This window comes from Bombina bombina, chromosome 10 (assembly GCF_027579735.1).
Source record: "Bombina bombina isolate aBomBom1 chromosome 10, aBomBom1.pri, whole genome shotgun sequence".
Classification (NCBI taxonomy): Eukaryota; Metazoa; Chordata; class Amphibia; order Anura; family Bombinatoridae; genus Bombina; species Bombina bombina.
In genome coordinates, this window is record NC_069508.1 from 147,524,723 (window position 1) to 147,546,196 (window position 21,474).

The following is a 21,474-nucleotide window of genomic DNA, read 5'->3' on the forward strand; positions in this document are numbered from 1 at the left end:
TTTTTATTTGGTTTAAAGTTCATGTTGTGGTGTGATACTTCCTTCGGAAACTTTCCTCTCTGGAATTGATACTCGCGATTTTGTGGTCGCACTGTTTACAAAAGTTTGTCTGACTGTTCTTTATCCCTTCATCAGGGGAGACTCTATGTGGCCTTGACAGTGATGGGGCCCTTGGTTTCAGGCTGGTCCTGACTGGGTGCAAATTCTTCTTCTGTCTTTGAGGGCTAGTTCAGACACGTGGATCCTTTTTTATGTCCGGGTGGTCCGGTGAGGGCGCCTAGTGATTACAATATGATTTGTGTAATTGTCTTGTTTTATTTTACAAGCTTCAACTAGCATCCTGAGAGGACTTGAGGTTCCGTGGTTGCTTAGGGGCATGGGGGATTGGTTCAGTCCTCATTCGCCTTTCAATCTAGTGTGCTGGGACTCCATTAAGATCTGCGGTGACATGCTAAGTTGTTTCCGAATTTTTCGGGAACTAGAGTGTTCCTTCCTGTTGTGGGTTGGAGGCTTGGAGGATTTAGGTCCTTCATACCGCCATTCTTATGGTTTTGCCTTTCATGGTCTCTTTGGAAGTTTTCTTTTAGGACTTGTTCCTTTTATAGGTTCTCTTCCTTTTGGGTTGAGACTTTCTGTACTTCATCCGTTTTTTTTTTTTTCTGGCGGCTTTGGCTGCTTAATTAGGAAGTGAAGGCTGTGAGGCTCTGTCTTCCTTCGGGAGTTAGTTGTCTCCATATCAGGGGCAATAGGAGGTGGTGTCTCTTTTCCAAGCTTTTTGCTTAGGGGATGTTGTTCTGCCTGGGTTTGGGATGCTTTGCATTCTTCTCCCTTGGGTGTGGTCCTCTGCAATGTTAATCTGAAAGGATTATGGAGACTAGCCTTTCTTTCTACTCTCTTTCGGGTGACTCTGTTTGTCGCGGTCTAGTACCTTGCTGGGGGGGTGTTGACCTCCGGCTAACGGTGTTCTCTTTACTTTGGGCTGGGAATTTTGATTTGAGTCCTTTACCCGTTCTCCGGGTTTCCTGGTTCTTATCCCCTGTGAGGTCTGATTGCTTCAGACGGGGTATCTTGTGTTCTCTGAGGGTGTCGTTCGTTCTAGGATGATTCTGGGTCCCGGCTCCGGAGTTCTTGTCTTGGATGTCTGGAGACTTATGATCCGGTGGACTGGTTCGGGACTACCCAGTTTTTTTCAGGGACTCTATGTTGCGACACAGGGGCTAGCTAATTGGGCTTGCAAACAGGTAGGCAAGAGTTCTCATCCACCTACGGGTAATGGTTATAAACTTTAAGGCCTGATTTGTCCTTCGGACAGAGTGTACTCCTCAATGGGGAGTTTTGTTCTCTGTTGGGTTAACAGTGGTGTCTTGTGGACATGTACACTGTTTTTATCTGTGCCTTTCCATTTGGAGGGGGTAGTTTATCTTCCTTATGAGTTGGGGTTTCCTCTCTCTGGAGGGTATTTGTCCTGCTCTGTGTGAAGAAGGTTGGATCAGGTGACTTATTTCTGTAAGGGGCAGCATCTTCTGCTCTGTGTGCTCTGTTCCACCTGTTGAAAATTCTATGTAGAGATTGTCTAAGAGAGTTGTGACAGGTCTTCCTACGGATCTATTGCACTTTTCTCTGTTCCAGGTCCTAGGGGGTTCTCCTTGGGAGTGTCTTATTTTGGAGGAGCGGATTGATTTGGCACCTGAGCTCTGTTGGGGTGGGTGAGTCCTCCCCTTTTTCTTTCCATTCCCTGGGGGCTTGTGGTTGGGGTCTTTCTGTCCCCCTGTCTATGAGACATGTCTGTCGCTTGGGCTTGTCTAGTGTAGGAGCAGGATCCTTAGATCTGTTGCTCTATTTCATCCTCGGAGCATTCGAGGTACAGTAAGCCTTTTTGAGGTTTCTCCTTTCTCCACATTCAAGATTTGTGGAAAGGACTGTCGGCTCTTAGCCTGCGACGTTATCCGTTGGTTAGTGGATACTTGGCAATCTGAAGGATCCTAGCTTCAGCTGCTTTCTACTTGCCCTGCAAGTATTTAAGTTTTAGAGTCATTTTTAAATGACTGCAGCGTGCAGTGTTTTTGCTTCAGGTATTATTCATCAGACCTATCTGAGCTTGCTGCACGAGGTTTCGTTCTGAATATTTCGATATTCCGAGATACCTTTTTGCGACTTGGAGACCTTCGTCTTCAGTTGCCTTCTAGAGTGTGGTTGCATTGTGTTAGGGGAAGATCCTCTCTCTGTTTCAGACTCCCAGCATTATCCCGTGGTTTCTGTATATCTGGGGTCTGGGCGTTGCCTCCCCTTGTTCTATGAGCCTGGTTGGGTCTCTGTTAGCTTGACCCGGTTTCTCTGATTTTTTTTTTTTTTTTTGCTCCTGTTTTTGACTCGTGCCCTTCCTTTTTTTTTTTTTTTTTTTTTTCCGCAGTTCCTTATGCTAGCTGGAAGCTAGCTCAGCATGCTAATGCACTGTGGCTACTCTGCACTGTAGCAAACCGAGGGTTGCAAGCAGTGTTCCATCTAAGGTCAGTTTTGTGTGCGGCCCAGCAGTGAAACAGTTAATTATTTAACTGCACCCTGCAATTAGCACACACTGCACAATGCAGACTGTAAGGTATGGCTCTTTTAATAACTGTTTCACTGCTGGGCCGCACACAAAACTGGCCTTAGAGGGAACACTGGTTGCAAGTTCAATCCCCAGCAAGGTCTACTCAGCCTTTCCTCCTTTCGAGGTTGATAAAATGAGCAGCGCCTTGAGTCCCTTAAGGGTGATTAGCTGTGCTTTACAATACAATCATGTTTTCTCTGTGCCTTTTCTTCTTTGTGGAAGAATACAGTAGTTTGTAACCTTTCTTTAGTAAGGGGTGTGTTGTTTGGAGACCGACTGCTGGGGACAGTGTCTCTTGGAGGCTGTTGACTCAGTTGAGTCTAGTTCCTGCGGTCTCTAGCAAGGCTGTGGACTATCTGCGGGTCAGTGTCCTTGGTCCCCCCCCCCCCCCCCCCAAGTTGTTCTCGGCTTCGGGCAAAGCGGGATTTTGTTGGGTAGGGGTTTTCAGGCCTGGTGCCCTTAGAATGGGCCGTCTTTTGTACCCTCCCGTTTTTTGCATTCAGTGTCCTCTATAGCTTGGGTATTGTTTTCCCAAAAGTAATGAATGCAGCTGTGGACTCTTTCCATTTATGAAGGAAAAACTTAAATTATGCTTACCTGATGATAATTTTTCTTTTCTTCAGATGGAAAGAGTCAACAGCTCCCCGCCCGCATTTTCTCTGTAGGGCGTCTGTTATTTTTGTTCTTCTGGCACCTTTTCACCCTGATATTTCTTCTACTGTTCCTTGTTCCTCGGCAGAATGACTGGGGGATGAGGGAAGTGGGAGGAGTATTTAAGCCTTTGGCTGGGGTTTCTTTGCCTCCTGGTGGCCAGGTTCTGAATTCCCAAAAGTAATGAATGCAGCTGTGGACTCTTTCAATCTGAAGATAAGAAATTTATCAGGTAAGCATAATTTTAAGTTTTTTGGATCCTTCATCAACCACTAAGTAAACCTTTTTGGTCTTTAGATATTTTCAGACTGATGTCCTGGGCTGTATTTTACCTTGGCGCTCTGTTCATAGTTTGTGTCAACTGCTACTCGTACAAATGGTCCTTGCATCCTAATGTCTCCTCAGAAGCTACAATAACGTTCTGTGGAGTTTATGGTCTTAGCAAACACATTTGTGTTTCTCTGTTGGCCTAAAACTAATGACCCACAAGTCCTTTCCCATGGCTTGTATTTTCCCCCAATGACGTAATTCCCATAGCCTTGGCTATGATCTATCATATTCACCATTTAAGTCACATTTATAATCTTATTCTGTAAACAATTTCTGTGGTACAATGTCCCCTTTTTATAGAACTTCCTTTCTCAAGATCAATTTTTATGTCTGTATCTTTAGATACTACCCTGACTACTTGGTCCATTATTCCATAACTGATGTAGGACGTTCCTCTTTCTTACCCATTTTTATCAGCCCTAGAGGTTTTATCACTCCAGGTTTTTATCTATCCTAAAGTTGCTAAGGATTCATAGAATGTGTGGTTGGGACAGCATAATACTTTGCAATATTATTATAACATTTTCTGTTTTGTTTTTTATAAATGTTACTTAAGCTATCTAAAGCACAAATTATTTACACAATTTAGCATAAGTTTATTTCATGATAATTTGTGCAACAAACATTGAAAACAATGTAATATTAGCTTAAAGTGATGGTAAATCCTAGCGTTTTTAAAACGCTATGATTTAGCAGCACTAAAAATTAAGGTGACTTTCATTCATGAGTTTAAAAAAAAACTGTGTAATAGTCACCTTTTTCCATCTAAAGGGGAGGAGAGTCCACGGCTTCATTCATTACTGTTGGGAATTAAGAACCTGGCCACCAGGAGGAGGCAAAGACACCACAGTCAAAGGCTTAAATACCTCCCTCATTCCCCAGTCATTCTTTGTCGGATTTTTGGAGTAGTCTCTAATGGAGGGTAGTACTCTTCGCAGCAGGACTTGAGTTTTAAGTAGTCCTGTCAGCCTCTCAGTGAGAGCCTGGGTGAAAGTTAGAGTCCGGAGATGCAGGGAGAGTCTTTCTGCGAAACAATCCCGACTCATATTAACAGCTCCACAAGCAATCAGCGTTGACAAGTTTCGCTGCCTGCTTTCTACTCTCAAGTCCGTGTCAGGAGCGAGGCTACTAACCTGTCACACTTGAAGGGCCGTGTTCCTGTTCCACAGCGTAGATTCTGGTAAGATTATTTCATTTTTTATTAATAATAACATAGAAGACAGGGCCACAGTGTGGCACCTTTTTTTATCTTTAACAGAATCAAGGGTTAATATTCCTAGAAAGGGGATTATTGAAAAGGGGGGGTTATACATGTTATGGTTTGTGTCATTGCTGCGTTATGTGCGAGATGAGACTTGGGCAATGTAAGTTGAACTTAAGGTTAATTGCGGGAAGTTTCCATGGCCATTTTTTGGCAAGCTTTCCCTAGTGCAGGGGCAGTCCTGCAGGGCACGCCATGTGACTGGGTGTGGCTATCTCTCCTCTGTTGATCTGTGACGCAGGAGACTTAACGGTTTCTGTAGTCCGGGGTCCTAGGAGGTGGTGAGTGCCCCGGCCATTGGCAGTATTAAGGTGCCCTTTTGTAAATTAAGTTAGTTTATCAATAGCGAGAGCTATGGAGGACTCTGACTAAGCCTCATTCCTGTGTTTATTGTGAGGAGGTTCTGGTAGATCAGCCTGCTCAACTTTGTTCCACATGCCTTGATAAAGTCACAACATCTAAATGTAAACGGATGTCTAGTACTACTGAGCCGTCCCGTAAGGTGCGTTGCCTGCATTCATCTCCGATTGCACATGCAGCGCCCCGGGGTCCAACAGTTACTCCTTCGGGAGAGATTCATTGGCCATCAGATTTTGCGGACCAACTGGAATCGGCGGTTTCTGAAGTGATCCATGCCTTACCACGTTCTGCTAAGCGTAGATTGTATCAGGGCGGCCTGGCCAAGGGTTTGTCCTTGCCGATGGCAGATCCAGCGGCTATATACGAGGACGAGGCCCACTCCGACTCTTCGGAGGAGGCACCTTCTGGGTCAGAGTCCATGTCATCTAAGCCTCCTGCGGCGGAGGAGCCTGGTTATAGGTTTAGGATGGAAAATTTTGCGTTTTCTGCTGCGGCAGGTGCTTGCTACTCTGGAGGTTCCGGAACCTAAGATCCCAGGGGAACTTGCAATTCCTAAACTTGACAAGGTGTAAGAGGACAGGGTGGTGCCTCAGACTTTCCCGGTTCCCGTTAAGATGGCGAATATTAAGAATGAATGGGAGCGGTTAGGGTCGTCCTTTTCCCCTTTTTCCTTTAAAAAACTGTTTCCCATTCCGGACTCTCAGCTTGAGCTATGGGGGACCATTCCCAAGGGGGATGGGGCTATCTCTACGCTCGCGAAGCGGACGACTATTCCCCTTGAGGATAGTTCATAGTTCATGGAGCCCATGGATAAAAAGCTGGAAAACATGTTGAGAAAGATGTTTCAGCACACAAGGTTTGTTTTTCAGCCAGCAGCTGCCTTTGCAGCGGTCGCCAGAGCTGCAACCATATTGGTGTGAATCCCTGTGTGAAATAGTCGAAGGGGAGATTTCCATCGATGAGATACAGGAGAAGATTAAGGCGCTGAAGGCTAAAATCTTGGTCTGCGGACATGACCTCCAAGTCAAGGTTGTTGTCCATGCCTTTTCAAGGAAACCTCATGTTCATTCCAGGTTTGGATTCTATCATATCCACGGTTACGGGAGGCAAGGGAGCTTTCCTACCGCAGGATAAGAAGGCTAAGTCCAAGGGATCTATTTTTCGTCCCTTTTGTGCGGACAAGGCCCAGCGCTAGCAACCCGCTGCGAAAGCGGACCAGTCCAAGGGATCTTGGAAGCCAGCTCAATCTTAGAACAAGTCTAAGCAGAGCAAGGAGCCCGCCGAGACTTAATCGGCATGAAGGGATGGCCCCTGAACGGTCTCCGGATCACGTAGGGGGCAGATTATCTCAATTCTCAGACGCATGGTTGCAGGACGTTCAGGACCCCTGGGTTCTAGAAGTTGTCTCTAAGGGTTACAGGATAGGGTTCAGATCCCATCCGCCAGAGTGCAGATTCCTCTTGTGAAACCTGTCTTCAAGACCAGAGAAGAGAGAGGCCTTTCTAGGGTTATCGTACCAGCACCCCTAGCAGAAAGGGGTCTAGGGTACTATTCCAACCTTTTTGTGGTCCCAAAGAAGGAGGCCAGGTTCTGCCCGATTCTAGACCTAAAGTGTTTAAACAAGTTTCTGAGTGTTCCATCGTTCAAAATGGAAACAATCAGATCTTTTCTGCCCCTAGTTCAAGAGGGGCAGTTTATGACAACTATAGATTTGAAGGACGCTTACCTTCATGTGCCAATTCACAGGGACCACTTCAGGTTCCTAAGATTTGCGTTAATGGACCAACACTTCCAGTTTGTGGCCCTTCTCTTTGGTCTGGCGACGGCCCCGAGAGTCTTCACAAAGGTTCTGGGGGCGCTGCTGGCAGGGGCCAGGGGCATTGCGGTGATGCCTTATCTGGATGACATCCTAGTTCAGGCGCCGTCATTCAGCCTTGCAGAGGATCATTCGAGGGCTCTTCTTCTGCTCCAATCTCACGGTTGGAAGATCAACTTGGTAAAGAGAGTTCCCTGGTTCCCAGCAACAGGGTAGAGTTCCTGGGCACGATAATAGAATCTATGTCCATGAAGATATTTCTAGCAGATCAGCAGCGCAGGAAGCTTGCATCCACCTGTCTTGCCCTTCAGTCCTCCACAAGCCCGCCGGTGGCTCAATGTATGGAGGTGATCGGTCTCATGGTGTCAAGCATAGATGTCATCCCATTTGCCAGGTTCAGTCTCGGACCTCTTCAATTGTGCATGTTGAGACAGTGGAGCAGCGATCATTCAGATCTATCACAGCTGATATCCATGGATGTTCGGACTCTGACCTCCCTCTCTTCATGGACTTGTCTGGAGCAGCTGTCCATGTGGACATCCTTCTTGAGACCGTCCTGGGAGATTGTGACCACAGACGCCAGTCTGACAGGATGGGGTGCTGTTTGGGATGCCAGAATGGCACAGGGAAAGTGGTCCAGGGAGGAGTCTCTCTCCTTCCGATCAACATCCTAGAACTTCGAGCAATGTACAGTGCTCTGAAGGCTTGGCCTTCTCTGGTGTCAGTCATCAGATTCCAGTCGAACAACATTACCTTGGTGGCTTACATCAACCATCAGGAGGGTACAAGGAGCTCCCTCGTGATGAGGGAAATGTCTCGGATTCTGGAGTGGGCGGAGTCCCACGACTGTTCGCTCTCAGCAATTCACATTCCAGGTGTGGACAACTGGGAATCAGACTTTCTCAGCAGACAATCCTTCCATCCGGGGGAATGGTCCCTTCACCCAGAGATGTTTGCAGAGATTTGTCACAGATGGGGAATGCCGGAGATAGAGCTCATGGCGTCCAGACTCAATTGCAAGCTACCTTGATACGGGTTGAGGTCCAGGGATCCCCAGGCAGAGCTGATAGAAGCCTTAGTGGTTCCTTGGGGATTCAGCCTAGCTTACATATTTCCGCAGCTACCACTTCTACCACGAGTAGTGGCACGCATCAAACAGGAGCGGGCCTCGGCCATTCGGATTGCTCCTTTGTGGCCGCATAGGACGTGGTTTGTGGATCTGGTGGGGATGTCATCCTCTCCGCTGTGGAGGTTACCCTGTCTCAGGGATCTGCTTTCACAGGGCCCCTTTCAGCATCAAAATCTAGATTCTCTGAGGCTGACTGCGTGGAGATTGTACGCCTAGTCTTAGCCAAGAGAGGCTTTTCTGAAAGTGTCATTGATACTCTCATTCAGGCAAGGAAGCCAGTCACTCGTTGCATCTACCATAAGGTGTGGAGGATCCACTTATCCTGGTGTGAGAAGCATGGATATCTTTGGCATAAAGTGAAGGTATCCAGGATTTTGGCCTTTCTCCAAGATGGTTTGGAGAAGGGTCTTGCCGTCACTTCCTTAAAGGGAAGTGGGGGAGGTATTTAAAACTTTGGCTGGGGTGTCTTTGCCTCCTCCTGGTGGCCAGGTTCTTAATTCCCAACAGTAATGAAGGAAGCCGTGGACTCTCCTCCCCTAGATGGAAATGAAATTATCAGGTAAGCATAATTTGTTATTTTACAGCAGCTTTACTGCTAACCCAAGAGCCGCCAGCCACCTATTGCACAGCTCAACTTGCCGTGCTAGCATACTGCACAGCGCCATATGGCTAGCACGGCTATTGGCTAAGAGGTGGAAACGTCTAAAAAATGTAACTATGCTATGGACGGACGGCAGTTCTTAGGTTAGCAGTGAAGCCACTTTGACTGCAGGTTCGCACAAGCAGACCGCTTCTTCCCAGCCCAGGGTTACATGCAAGCTCAAAGGAGCGCTCATGTGCAATGGTAAATGCTGCTGCGGATTGCTGCCTGCCAGTGTTTTATAAATTAAGCCTTTAGTGCTGGTAAATCCCAAAAGTTTTTGAAATGCTAGGATTTACCATCCCTTTTAATATTGGCTTAAAGGGACAGAACCCAAATTTTTGCTTTCATGATTCAGATAGAGCATGTAATTTTAAGCAACTTTCTAATTTACTCCTATCAATTTTTCTTCATTTTCTTGCTATCTTTATTTAAAAAATAGGAATATGATGCCTAGGAGCCGGCCCATTTTTGTTTGAGAACCTGGGTTATGCTTGCTTATTGGTGGGTAAATGTAAGCCTCCAATAAGCAAGCTCTATCCATGGTGCTGAACCTAAAATGGGCTGGATGCTAAGATTTACATTCTTGCTTTTAGAATAAAGATAGCAAGTGAACAAAGAAAAATTGATAATGGGAGTAAATTAGAAAGTTGCATAAAATGTCATGCTCTATCTGAATCATGAAAGGAAAAATGTGGGTTCATTGTCCCTTTAAATTTTAACTGGGTGGTGTTCCCATTAAATAGAACACTGCATTTTTCTCTCATACAGAGAGAGATACGCCACCTTTTTTATTTTTAATGGTTTTTATTACATTTTCTATATATTTGGGTGACAAAACAAAAAATATTTATCGCTGTTCATTATTTCGATATATATTTTCTTAGGTATGTCACTGAATCAGAATGTTTTATGTTCAATGTGGCATTTTATTAATGATGGATTATATATGTGTGTGCTGCCATTTGATTTCCATTTACCTTTCATGATTTGCGGTCATTCTCTTATTAAATAAACTGTTTGTTTATTTTGTTCCTTCTCACCAGGCTGACCAAGAAAACCAAGGAATTGAAGAGATGGATGAGGATAAAGGAAAAGAGTCATGTCCAAAAGAGCTGAGCAAGGAAGATATAGAAGACATCTGGGGAAGCATCACTTTGACACAGTAAGATTTGTGGTTCAATCAGTATGTACATTGTGTGAAAATGTTGTTGCAATTGCAAACCAAATGGTGCACACCACCCCCAAAAGAAGATATGTACTATGTGACTCAAAGCAAAGTTTAGTCAGTCACTGAGCTGGACTGCTGCAGCTTTCATTCTTATGATCGGATTGCCGATCTGAACTTGTGTATTAGTTTCCTCATCTGGAGGGTCCCTTTGCTAGTGGGATTTTTCGACTCTGGTAGGAGCCTCAGGCACTCGAAATTTTTTGGTTAAAGTGACAAGTGTCATGTTTTTTTTTTGTTTTTTTTGTTTTATTTATTTTTTATTTCTTTCAAAGTCTTTTTCAGTTAATTTATTAGGTGTATATATACATTATACTTTTTTTTTCTTTTTTTTTTCTTTTTTTTTTTTTGAGGGAATCGTTATTTGCAATGGAATCTGAAAACGATTCTTCAATTACTATGGATAAATGTTGGGTTTGCTTAGAAGTCCCAATTGTACTGCCTATGCAATTTTGTTCCAATTATTTAGCTAAGACCTTAAAACTTAACTTAAAAGGATAAGTTAACCCCTTGTGAACCTAATGTCTCTCAGGATATAGCTGTTCTGGATATGCCTCAGCTTTCTCCTCAAACGTCCCAAGCCTTATCATTTTCGCATACAGTGCCTTGTGTGTCCTCTCAACCTCCTGGGGATGTTTATTTGCCAGGGGATTTTGCCACGCAGATAACTTCTGCGGTATCGGCGACTTTGTCTACTTTCCCTACTTAAGTGTAAGAGGAAATCTAAACATTTGTCTGCTAATAAGGCCTCTGACCCCTCTAATTCTGCGCTGGTCAACCTTTCTCATTTGTCTGAGGAGTATACTTCAGTAGCTTCGGAAGGTGAAATCTCAGACTCTGACACTTTGGTAGAAAAATATGAAGAGGTAAATTATAGATTTGGTCGGCTGGTGTTTCTTCAAAGGCCAATCTTTTGGCTTTACTCTATAAGGGCAAGACTCTGTTTGGACCTGGTCTGGCGGAAATAATTTCAGAGATTACAGGTGGAAAGGGTTCTTTCCTGCCTCAGGACAAGAAGAATAGACCTAGGGGTCGGCAGACTTCTAATTTTCGTTCCTTTTGGAACTTTAAGGGACGGAAGTCTTCTTCTTCCAGACCAATCCAGATCCTCTTGGAAATCCCAGTCAGCCCTAGAATAAGGGAAAGCAGAGCAAGAAGCCTTCTGCTCACTCTAAATCAGTATGAAGGTTCCGCCCCCGATTCAAGTTTGTATTAGGTGGAGGGCAGGCTTTCTCTTTTTCGTCAAGCAAGGGGCAGATTTCTCCTGCCAAGACTATCCTCAGGTAAAGGAGGCCTTCTTAAATTGCGTAAAGGACCTATCCTCCCTGGAAGTTATTGTACCAGTTCCTCTAAGGGAACAAGGTCTAGGATTCTATTCAAATATATTTGTGGTCCCCAAAAGGGAGGGAACTTTTCGTCCGATCCTAGATCTCAAGTGGCTCAACAAATTCCTCAGGGATCCGTCCTTCCATTCTTCCTTTGGTACAGGAAGGTCGGTTTATGACGACCATAGATCTGAAGGATGCATACCTTCATGTTCCCATTCACAGGGAACATCACCAGTTTCTGAGGTTTACTTTTCAGGACAAACATTTCCAGTTTGTTACACTTCCGTTTAGTCTGACCATGGCTCCCAGAATATTCACAAATGTTCTGGGGGTGCTATTGGCAGTGATCAGATACCAGGGAATTGCTGTGGCGTCTTATCTAGACGACATCTTGGTTCAGGCGTCCTCTTTTCAACTAGCCCAACTCATACAGAGATGCTGTTGTCTTTTCTACGTTCCCACGGGTGGAAGGTACATTTGGAAAAAAAGTTCTTTAATTCCATCTACAACTGTGTGTTTCTTTGGACAATAATAGATTCCATGTCCATGAAGATTTTTCTGACGGCGGTCAGAAAATCAAAACTTCTTGCTTCCTGCCTTTCCCTCTAGTCTGCCATTCACCAATCAGTGGCTCAATGCATGGATGTGATTGGTCTGATGGTAACATCCATGGACATCATCCCTATTGCTCGCTTCCATCTAAGACTGATGCAGCTTTGCATGCTCAGTCAATGGAACGGAGACCATTCAGATTTGTCACAGAGGATAAATCTGGACCCCCAAAAAAGAGACTCTCTCTCGTGGTTGATGTCTCAGGGCAATTGTTTCGTGAGACCTTCCTAGGATATTGTGACTACGGACGCCAGCCTGTCAGGCTGGGGAGCTGTTTTGGGTTCTCTGAAGGCTCAGGGCCTGTGGTCTCAGGAAGAGTCCTCTCTTCCCATAAACATCTTGGAGTTAACAGCTATTTTCAATGCCTTATCAGCGTGGCCTCAACTGTCTTTTGGTCCAAAGTACGGTTCAAGGTCAAGAGATCTTCAGGCCGTTCTGATAGATGCTCTAGCAGTTCCTTGGATGTTCTCTCTGGCATATCTGTTTACTCCGTTTGCTCTCCTTCCACGAGTCATTGCTTGTATCAAACAGGAGAGAGCTTTGGTGATCCTAATAGCTCCTGCATGGCCTTGCAGGATCTGGTTCCCAGATCTGCTATGGATGTCGTCTCTACCTCCTTGGAGGTTAACTCTGAGGAAAGACCTTCTAATTCAGAGTCTTTTCCTCCATCCAAACCTAGATTCTCTGAAGCTGACTGCGTGGAGATTGAACACTTAGTTCTGTCTAGACGTGGTTTTTCTAAAGTGGTCATTGAAACTATGCTTCAGGCTCGCAAGATTTACCATAAGATATGGCGTAAATATCTTTATTGGTGTAAATCTAAAGGGTTCTCCTGTAGCCGGGTGAGGATTCCCCGGATTTTATCTCTTCAGGATGGCCTAGAGAAGGGTTTGAAGGTCAGTACTTTTAAAGGGTCAGATTTCTGCTTTGTCTATCCTTTTGCATAAACGTCTGGCGGACTTACCAGATGTTCAAGCTTTTGTTCAGTCCCTAGTTAGAATCGGGCCTGTGTTTAAACCTGTTGCTCCTCCATGGAGCCTTAACCTAGTTCTTAAAGTTTTGCAGCAGGGTCCGTTTTAGCCGATGCATGCTGTGGATATAAAGTTGTTATCTCAGAAGGGTTTGTTTCTCCTTGCTATTTCTTCCACTCGCAGAGTCTCTGAACTTTCAGCTCTACAGTATGACTCACTGTATCTTATTTTTCATGCAGATAAGAGGCGGTCCTTCGTACTAAATTGAGGTTTCTCCCTAAGGTGGTGTCGGATCGAAACATTAATCAGGAAATTGTTCCTTTTTGTCCTAATCCTACTTCTCATAAGGAACTTCTTTTGCATAACTTGGATGTTGTGCGTGCTCCAAAATTTTACTTACAAGCTACTAAAGATTTTCAGCAATCTTCTGCTCTGTTGTTTTCTCTGGAAAGCGAAAGGGTCAGAAGGCCACTTCTACTACGGTCTCTTTGGTTGAGAAGTTTGATTCGGTTGGCTTATGAGACTGCTGGACAGCAGCCTCCTGTGAAAATTACGGCTCATTCCACTAGGGCTGTCTCCTATTCTTGGGCTTTCAAAAATTAAGCTTCTGTGGAAAAGATTTGCAAGTCGGCTACTTGGTCCTCTCTGCATACTTTCTACAAATTTTGGTTCTTTTGCTTCAGCTGAGGCTTCCTTTTGGGAGAAAGGTTCTTTAAGCGGTGGTGCCTTCTGTTTAGGTCCTCCTGCCTTTTTCTCCCTCCCTGTTCATTCTGTGTCCTCTAGCTTGGGTATTGGTTCCAACTAGTAATTGGAATGACGTCATGGACTGTCCATATCATAAGAAAGAAAACAAAATTTATGCTTACCTGATAAATTGTCTTTCTTTCTGGACATGGAGAGTCCCCGCCCTCTCTTTAATTATAATTCGGCAGTTTTTTTTTAGTAAACCTCAGGCACCTTTTCACCCTTGTGTTTCTTCTTTTTTCAATTTTCCTTCGGCTGAATGACTGGGGATTATGGGTAAGGGAAGTTACACTTAAAGGGACACTGAACCCAAATTTTTTCTTTCGTGATTCAGAGCATGCAATTTGAAGCAACTTTCTCTTGTAAGGTGTATCCAGTCCACGGATCATCCATTACTTGTGGTATATTCTCATTCCCAACAGGAAGTTGCAAGAGGACACCCACAGCAGAGCTGTTACATAGCTCCTCCCCTCACTACCATACCCAGTCATTCTCTTGCAACTCTCAACGCGCATGGAGGTAGTAAGAGAGAGTGGTGAAAAATAGTTTGTTTATTTTCTTCAATCAAAAGTTTGTTATTTTTAAATGGTACCGGAGTTGTACTATTTTATCTCAGGCAGAGATAGAAGAAGAAGAATCTGCCTGAGTTTTCTATGATCTTAGAAGGTTGTAACTAAGATCCATTGCTGTTCTCACATATGTCTGAGGAGAGAGGTAACTTCAGAGGGAGAATGGCATGCAGTTTACTCTATGAGGTATGTGCAGTTACAATTTTTTATAGAATTGGAAATGCTAGAAAATCCTGCTGATACCGGATAAATGTAAGTTAAGCCTGAACACAGTGATTTAATAACGACTGGTATCATGCTTACTCTCAGGGGTAATACCCTTATAAAAATGCTATATAAAACGTTTTCTGGCATGTTTAATCGTTTTTTATATATGCTTGGTGATAAAACTTTATTGGGGCCTAATTTTTTCCACATGGCTGGCTTTATTTTTGCCTAGAAACAGTTTCCTGAGGCTTTCCACTGTTGTAGTATGAGTGTGAGGGGCCTATTTTAGCGCTTTTTTTTGCGCAGTTAAAATTACAGACTGAGACATCCAGTTTTCCTCAGAAGTTCCCTGAATGTTACAGGACATCTCTAAAGGGCCTAAAGTCGTTTATTGGGGAAGGTAGGAGCCACAGCAGAGCTGTGGCAGTTGGTTGTGACTGTTAAAAACGTCTGTCGTTTTTTTGATCCGTTTTTTGAACTAAGGGGTTAATCATCCATTTGCAAGTGGGTGCAAAAAAGTGTTTTCCAAGCTTGCTAGTCTCATTGCTAGTCTGTACAAACATGTCTGACATAGAGGAAACTCCTTGTTCATTATGTTTAAAAGCCATGGTGGAACCCCCTCTTAGAATGTGTACCAATTGTACTGATTTCACTTTAAGCAATAAAGATAATATTCTGTCTTTAAAAAATTTATCACCAGAGGAATCTAACGAGGGGGAAGTTATGCCGACTAACTCTCCCCACGTGTCAGATCCTTTGACTCCCGCTCAAGGGACTCACGCTCAAATGGCGCCAAGTACATCTAGGGCACCCATAGCGTTTACTTTACAAGACATGGCGGCAGTCATGGATAATACACTGTCAGCGGTATTAGCCAGACTACCTGAATTTAGAGGTAAGCGAGATATAGCTCTGGGGTTAGACGAAATGCAGAGCATTCTGACGCTTTAAGAACCATGTCTGATACTGCCTCACAATATGCTGAAGCTGAGGAAGGAGAACTTCAGTCTGTGGGTGATGTTTCTGACTCAGGAAAGATACCTGATTCTGATATTTCTACATTTAAATTTAAGCTTGAACACCTCCGCGTATTGCTCAAGGAGGTTTTAGCTGCTCTGAATGACTGTGACACAATTGCAGTGCCAGAGAAATTGTGTAGACTGGATAAATACTTTGCAGTGCCGGTGTGTACTGATGTTTTTCCAATACCTAAAAGGTTTACAGAAATTATTACTAAGGAATGGGATAGACCAGGTGTGCCGTTCTCTCCCCCTCCTATTTTTAGAAAAATGTTTCCTATAGACGCCACCACACGGGACTTATGACAGGCAGTCCCTAAGGTGGAGGGAGCAGTTTCTACTCTAGCAAAGCGTACTACTATCCCTGTCGAGGACAGTTGTGCTTTTTCAGATCCAATGGATAAAAAATTAGGTTACCTTAAGAAAATGTTTATTCAACAAGGTATTATCCTACAGCCCCTTGCATGCATTGCTCCTGTCACTGCTGCTGCGGCGTTCTGGTTTGAGTCTCTGGAAGAGGCTTTACAGGTAGCGACTCCATTGGATGACATACTTGGCAAACTTAGAGCACTTAAGCTAGCCAATTCTTTTGTTTCTGATGCCATTGTTCATTTGACTAAACTAACGGCTAAGAATTCTGGTTTTGCTATCCAGGCGCGCAGAGCGCTATGGCTTAAATCATGGTCAGCTGACGTGACTTCAAAATCAAAGCTGCTTAACATTCCCTTCAAGGGGCAGACCCTATTCGGGCCTGGTTTGAAGGAGATTGCTGATATCACTGGAGGAAAAGGTCATGCCCTTCCTCAGGACAGGTCCAAATCCAGGGCCAAACAGTCTAATTTTCGTGCCTTTCGAAACTTCAAGACAGGTGCGGCATCAACTTCCTCTAATGCGAAACAAGAGGGAACTGTTGCTCAGTCCAAGACGGTCTGGAGGCCAAACCAGACCTGGAACAAAGGTAAGCAGGCCAAAAAACCTGCTGATGCCTCTAAGACAGCATGAAGGAACGGCCCCCTATCCGGTAACGGATCTAGTAGGGGGCAGACTTTCACTCTTCGCCCAGGCGTGGGCAAGAGATGTTCAGGATCCCTGGGCGTTGGAAATTATATCCCAGGGATATCTTCTGGGCTTCAAAGCTTCTCCCCCAAAAGGGAGATTTCACCTTTCACAATTATCTGCAAACCAGATAAAGAGAGAGGCATTCTTACACTGTGTACGAGACCTCCTAGTTATGGGAGTGATCCATCCAGTTCCAAAGGAGGAACAAGGACAGGGTTTTTACTCAAATCTGTTTGTGGTTCCCAAAAAAGAGGGAACCTTCAGACTAATTTTGGATCTAAAGATCTTAAACAAATTCCTCAGAGTTCCATCATTCAAGATGGAAACTATTCGTACCATCCTACCTATGATCCAGGAGGGTCAATATAGGACAACAGTGTATCTAAAGGATGCTTATCTTCACATTCCGATACACAAAGATCATCATCGGTTTCTCAGGTTTGCCTTTCTGGACAGGCATTACCAGTTTGTAGCTCTTCCCTTTGGATTAGCTACAGCCCCAAGAATCTTCACAAAGGTTCTAGGGTCGCTTCTGGCGGTCCTAAATTGCCAAGTCTCATACGGACATAGTACTGGCATTTGAGGTTGCATGGGTGGAAAGTGAACGAGGAAAAGAGTTCTCTATCCCCACTCACAAGAGTTTCCTTCCTAGGGACTCTGATAGATTCTATAGAAATGAAAATTTACCTGACGGAGTCCAGGTTATCAAAGCTTCTAAATTCCTGCCGTATTCTTCATTCCATTCCGCGCCTTTCGGTGGCTCAGTGCATGGAAGTAATCGGCTTAATGGTAGCGGCAATAGACATAGTACCGTTTGCACGCTTACATCTCAGACCGCTGCAACTATGCATGCTCAGTCAGTGGAACGGGGATTACACAGATTTGTCCCCTCTACTAAATCTGGATCAAGAGACCAGGGATTCTCTTCTCTGGTTGCTATCTCGGGTCCATCTGTCCAAAGGTATGACCTTTCGCAGGCCAGATTGGACAATTGTGACGACAGATGCCAGCCTTCTAGGTTGGGGTGCAGTCTGGAACTCCCTGAAGGCTCAGGTATCGTGGACTCAGGAGGAGTCACTCCTTCCGATAAATATTCTGGTACTGAGAGCGATATTCAATGCTCTTCAGGCTTGGCCTCAGTTAGCAACTCTGAGGTACATCAGATTTCAGTCGGACAACATCACGACTGTGGCTTACATCAACCATCAAGGGGGAACAAGAAGTTCCCTAGCGATGTTAGAAGTCTCAAAGATAATTCGCTGGGCAGAGATTCACTCTTGCCACCTATCCGCTATCCATATCCCAGGTGTAGAGAACTGGGAGGCGGATTTTCTAAGTCGTCAGACTTTTCATCCGGGGGAGTGGGAACTCCATCCGGAGGTGTTTGCACAAGTGATTCATCGTTGGGGCAAACCAGAACTGGATCTCATGGCGTCTCGACAGAACGCCAAGCTTCCTTGTTACGGATCCAGGTCCAGGGACCCCAAGGCGACGCTGATAAATGCTCTTGCAGCGCCTTGGTCTTTCAACCTGGCTTATGTGTTTCCACCGTTTCCTCTGCTCCCTCGACTGATTGCCAAGATCAAGCAGGAGAGAGCATTGGTGATTTTAATAGCACCTGCATGACCACGCAGGACCTGGTATGCAGATCTAGTGGACATGTCATCCTTTCCACCATGGACTCTGCCTCTGAGACAGGACCTTCTACTTCAGGGTCCTTTCCACCATCCAAATCTAATTTCTCTGAGACTGACTGCATGGAGATTGAACGCTTGATTTTATCAAAGCGTGGCTTCTCCGAGTCAGTCATTGATACCTTAATACAGGCACGAAAGCCTGTCACAAGGAAAATTTATCATAAGATATGGCGTAAATATCTTTATTGGTGTGAATCCAAGGGTTACTCTTGGAGTAAAGTCAGGATTCCCAGGATATTATCCTTTCTCCAAGAAGGTTTGGAAAAAGGATTGTCAGCTAGTTCCTTAAAGGGACAGATTTCTGCGCTATTCTTTTGCACAAGCGTCTGGCAGATGTTCCAGATGTTCAGGCTTTTTGTCAGGCTTTAGTTAGAATCAAGCCTGTGTTTAAACCTGTTGCTCCGCCATGGAGCTTAAATTTCTTTCTTAAGGTTCTTCAAGGAGTTCCATTTGAACCTCTTCATTCCATAGATATCAAACTTTTATCTTGGAAAGTTCTTTTTTTGGTAGCTATTTCCTCGGCTCGTAGAGTCTCCGAGTTATCTGCCTTACAATGTGATTCTCCTTATCTGATTTTTCATTCTGATAAGGTAGTCCTGCGTACCAAACTTGGGTTTTTACCTAAGGTGCTATCTAACAAGAATATCAATCAAGAGATTGTTGTTCCATCCTTGTGTCCTAATCCTTCTTCAAAGAAGGAACGTCTATTACACAATCTTGACGTGGTTCCTGCTTTAAAGTTTTACTTACAAGCTACTAAAGATTTTCGTCAAACATCTACTTTGTTTGTGGTCTACTCTGGTCAGAGGAGAGGTCAAAAGGCTTCGGCAACCTCTCTTTCATTTTGGCTAAGAAGCATAATCCGCTTAGCCTATGAGACTGCTGGACAGCAGCCTCCTGAAAGGATTACAGCTCATTCCACTAGAGCTGAGGCTTCCACTTGGGCCTTTAAAAATAAGGCGTCTGTTGAACAGATTTGCAAGGCGGCGACTTGGTCTTCGCTTCATACTTTTTCAAAATTCTACAAATTTGATACTTTTGCTTCTTCGGAGGCTATTTTTGGGAGAAAGGTTTTACAGGCAGTGGTACCTGCCTTGTCCCTCCCTTCATCCGTGTACTTTAGCTTTGGTATTGGTATCCCACAAGTAATGGATGATCCGTGGACTGGATACACCTTACAAGAGAAAACACAATTTATGCTTACCTGATAAATTTATTTCTCTTGTGGTGTATCCAGTCCACGGCCCGCCCTGTCATTTTAAGGCAGGTCATTTTTAAATTTAAACTACAGTCACCACTGCACCCTATGGTTTCTCCTTTCTCTGCTTGTTTTCGGTTGAATGACTGGATATGGTAGTGAGGGGAGGAGCTATGTAACAGCTCTGCTGTGGGTGTCCTCTTGCAACTTCCTGTTGGGAATGAGAATATCCCACAAGTAATGGATGATCCGTGGACTGGATACACCACAAGAGAAATACATTTATCAGGTAAGCATTAATTGTGTTTTCTAATTTACTCCTATTATCAATTTTTCTTCTTTCTCTTTATCTTTATTTGAAATGCAAGAATTTAAGTTTAGATGCCGGCCCATTTTTGGTGAACACACTGTGTTCTTGCTGATTGGTGGATAAATTCACCCACCAATAAACAAGTGCTTTCCATGGTTCTGAACCAAAAAATAGCTTAGATGCCTTCTTTTTCAAATAAAGAAAGCTAGAGATTGAAGAAAAATTGATAATAGGAGTAAATTAGAAAGCTGCTTAAAATTGCATGCTCTATCTGAATTGAGAAAGAAAAAATTTGAGTTCAGTGTCCCTTTAACAGCTTTGCTGGGGTGCTCTTTGCCTCCTCCTGCTGGCCATGAGTTTAATATCCCACTAGTAATTGGAATGACGTCATGGACTCTCCTTTCCCGGAAAGAAAGACATCAGGTAAACATAATTTTTTTTAAAGGGACACTCAAATCAAATGATTCAGATAGAGCATACAAATTTAAACAACTTTCCAACTTACTTCCATTAGCAAAATGTGCAGTCTTTTTATATTAACACTTTTTGAGTCACCAGCTCCTACTGAGCATGTGCAAGAATTCACAGAATACAGGTATATGCATTTGTGATTGGCTGGTGTCTGTCACATGATGCAGGAGAAGTGTATATAGACATAACTGAAATCTGTCAGAAAACAAAAATCGCCTACTTATTTGAAGTTTAGACTAAGTGCTATTGCAAATCTACTGTATTGACTGGTCCCTTCATTTCTGCTTACTCCGATGGTTTAATTTTGAATATTATTTGACCTGCCTTCATATAGAAAGAGTAAAAAAATAATTGCAGCTCCCGCTATAGATAAGAAAATAAACAAGGAATTGTTCTATTGTAAATTCAGCTGCAGACATAGTAGGAGATTATAATAATATGCAGATTAAAAAATGCTTAAAGGGACATAAAACAAGTTGGGATAGAGACAAAATACAATATGTACTTTAATTACTTGCAAATTTATACTGCAGTGCCTCGCCATTAACCCTTTAAGTTTCCGAATTTTAAAACTCCACCCACACATTTCCTTCTATGACTGTATCTATATCTATTGTTGTTTTGGTAAAATGCAAAAGTACATAGGGTTATTTGCTGGAGCATGCCAAGAAGCTGTGAACTCAGTTGAAATACAATGCCTGTGTCTAAACACTGATAGGGGGGTGGAGTAGACTGCTCCAGACACCATGGCTTTAAGTATTTTTTTAAAGTTATTTTAAAATACTTGCCAGCATTTTTTAAACACTTTTTTTTTTTTTTTTTTAACACAAACTCTTTTTAATTAATTAGCCCTTTTAGGATATGCACAGATTTCAACCTGTTTTATGACACTTTAAAGGCATAGCCTCTGAGCTGTGTAAAGTCATTTACCTTACGTAGCACCCCTCCACTGGCTTACCAGACAATGCAGCTGCAACAGTATCCAATAGAGAGCCTATCCAGTGCAGGTATCGAATACCGCAGAGGATTGCAGTAAGAAATACCTGAGTCCCTCAGGGAGAGGCTAGGGACGAGTCCCCGCGACACCTGAGGGTATTTATAGCTGAAGTCCCGTTAGGGAAATGCTGTGTACATAACGGGTATTCCTGTTTCCCTGTATCATTCAGCTGCTGTGAAAAGTATTTTCTGTCTTGTGAATGATACTCCCTAGGGACTCTGGGTCTCGCATAGGTCTGAGCTCCCAATCTGTAATCCATAAGCAAGTAGCTGGAACAACCTCTCTTC

At 43.9% G+C, this 21,474-nt stretch overlaps 1 protein-coding gene across 2 annotated transcripts in view; it reads left to right on the forward strand.

The window, feature by feature from the left end:
• DEPDC1 (DEP domain containing 1) overlaps nucleotides 1–21,474 on the forward strand; it is a 143,356-nt gene that overhangs the window by 27,223 nt on the left and 94,659 nt on the right. For both annotated transcript variants that reach the window (XM_053693368.1, XM_053693369.1), the window contains exon 4: nucleotides 9,824–9,942. In XM_053693368.1, the coding sequence (XP_053549343.1) occupies nucleotides 9,824–9,942 (119 nt within the window). The remainder of the gene's footprint in view (nucleotides 1–9,823; nucleotides 9,943–21,474) is intronic.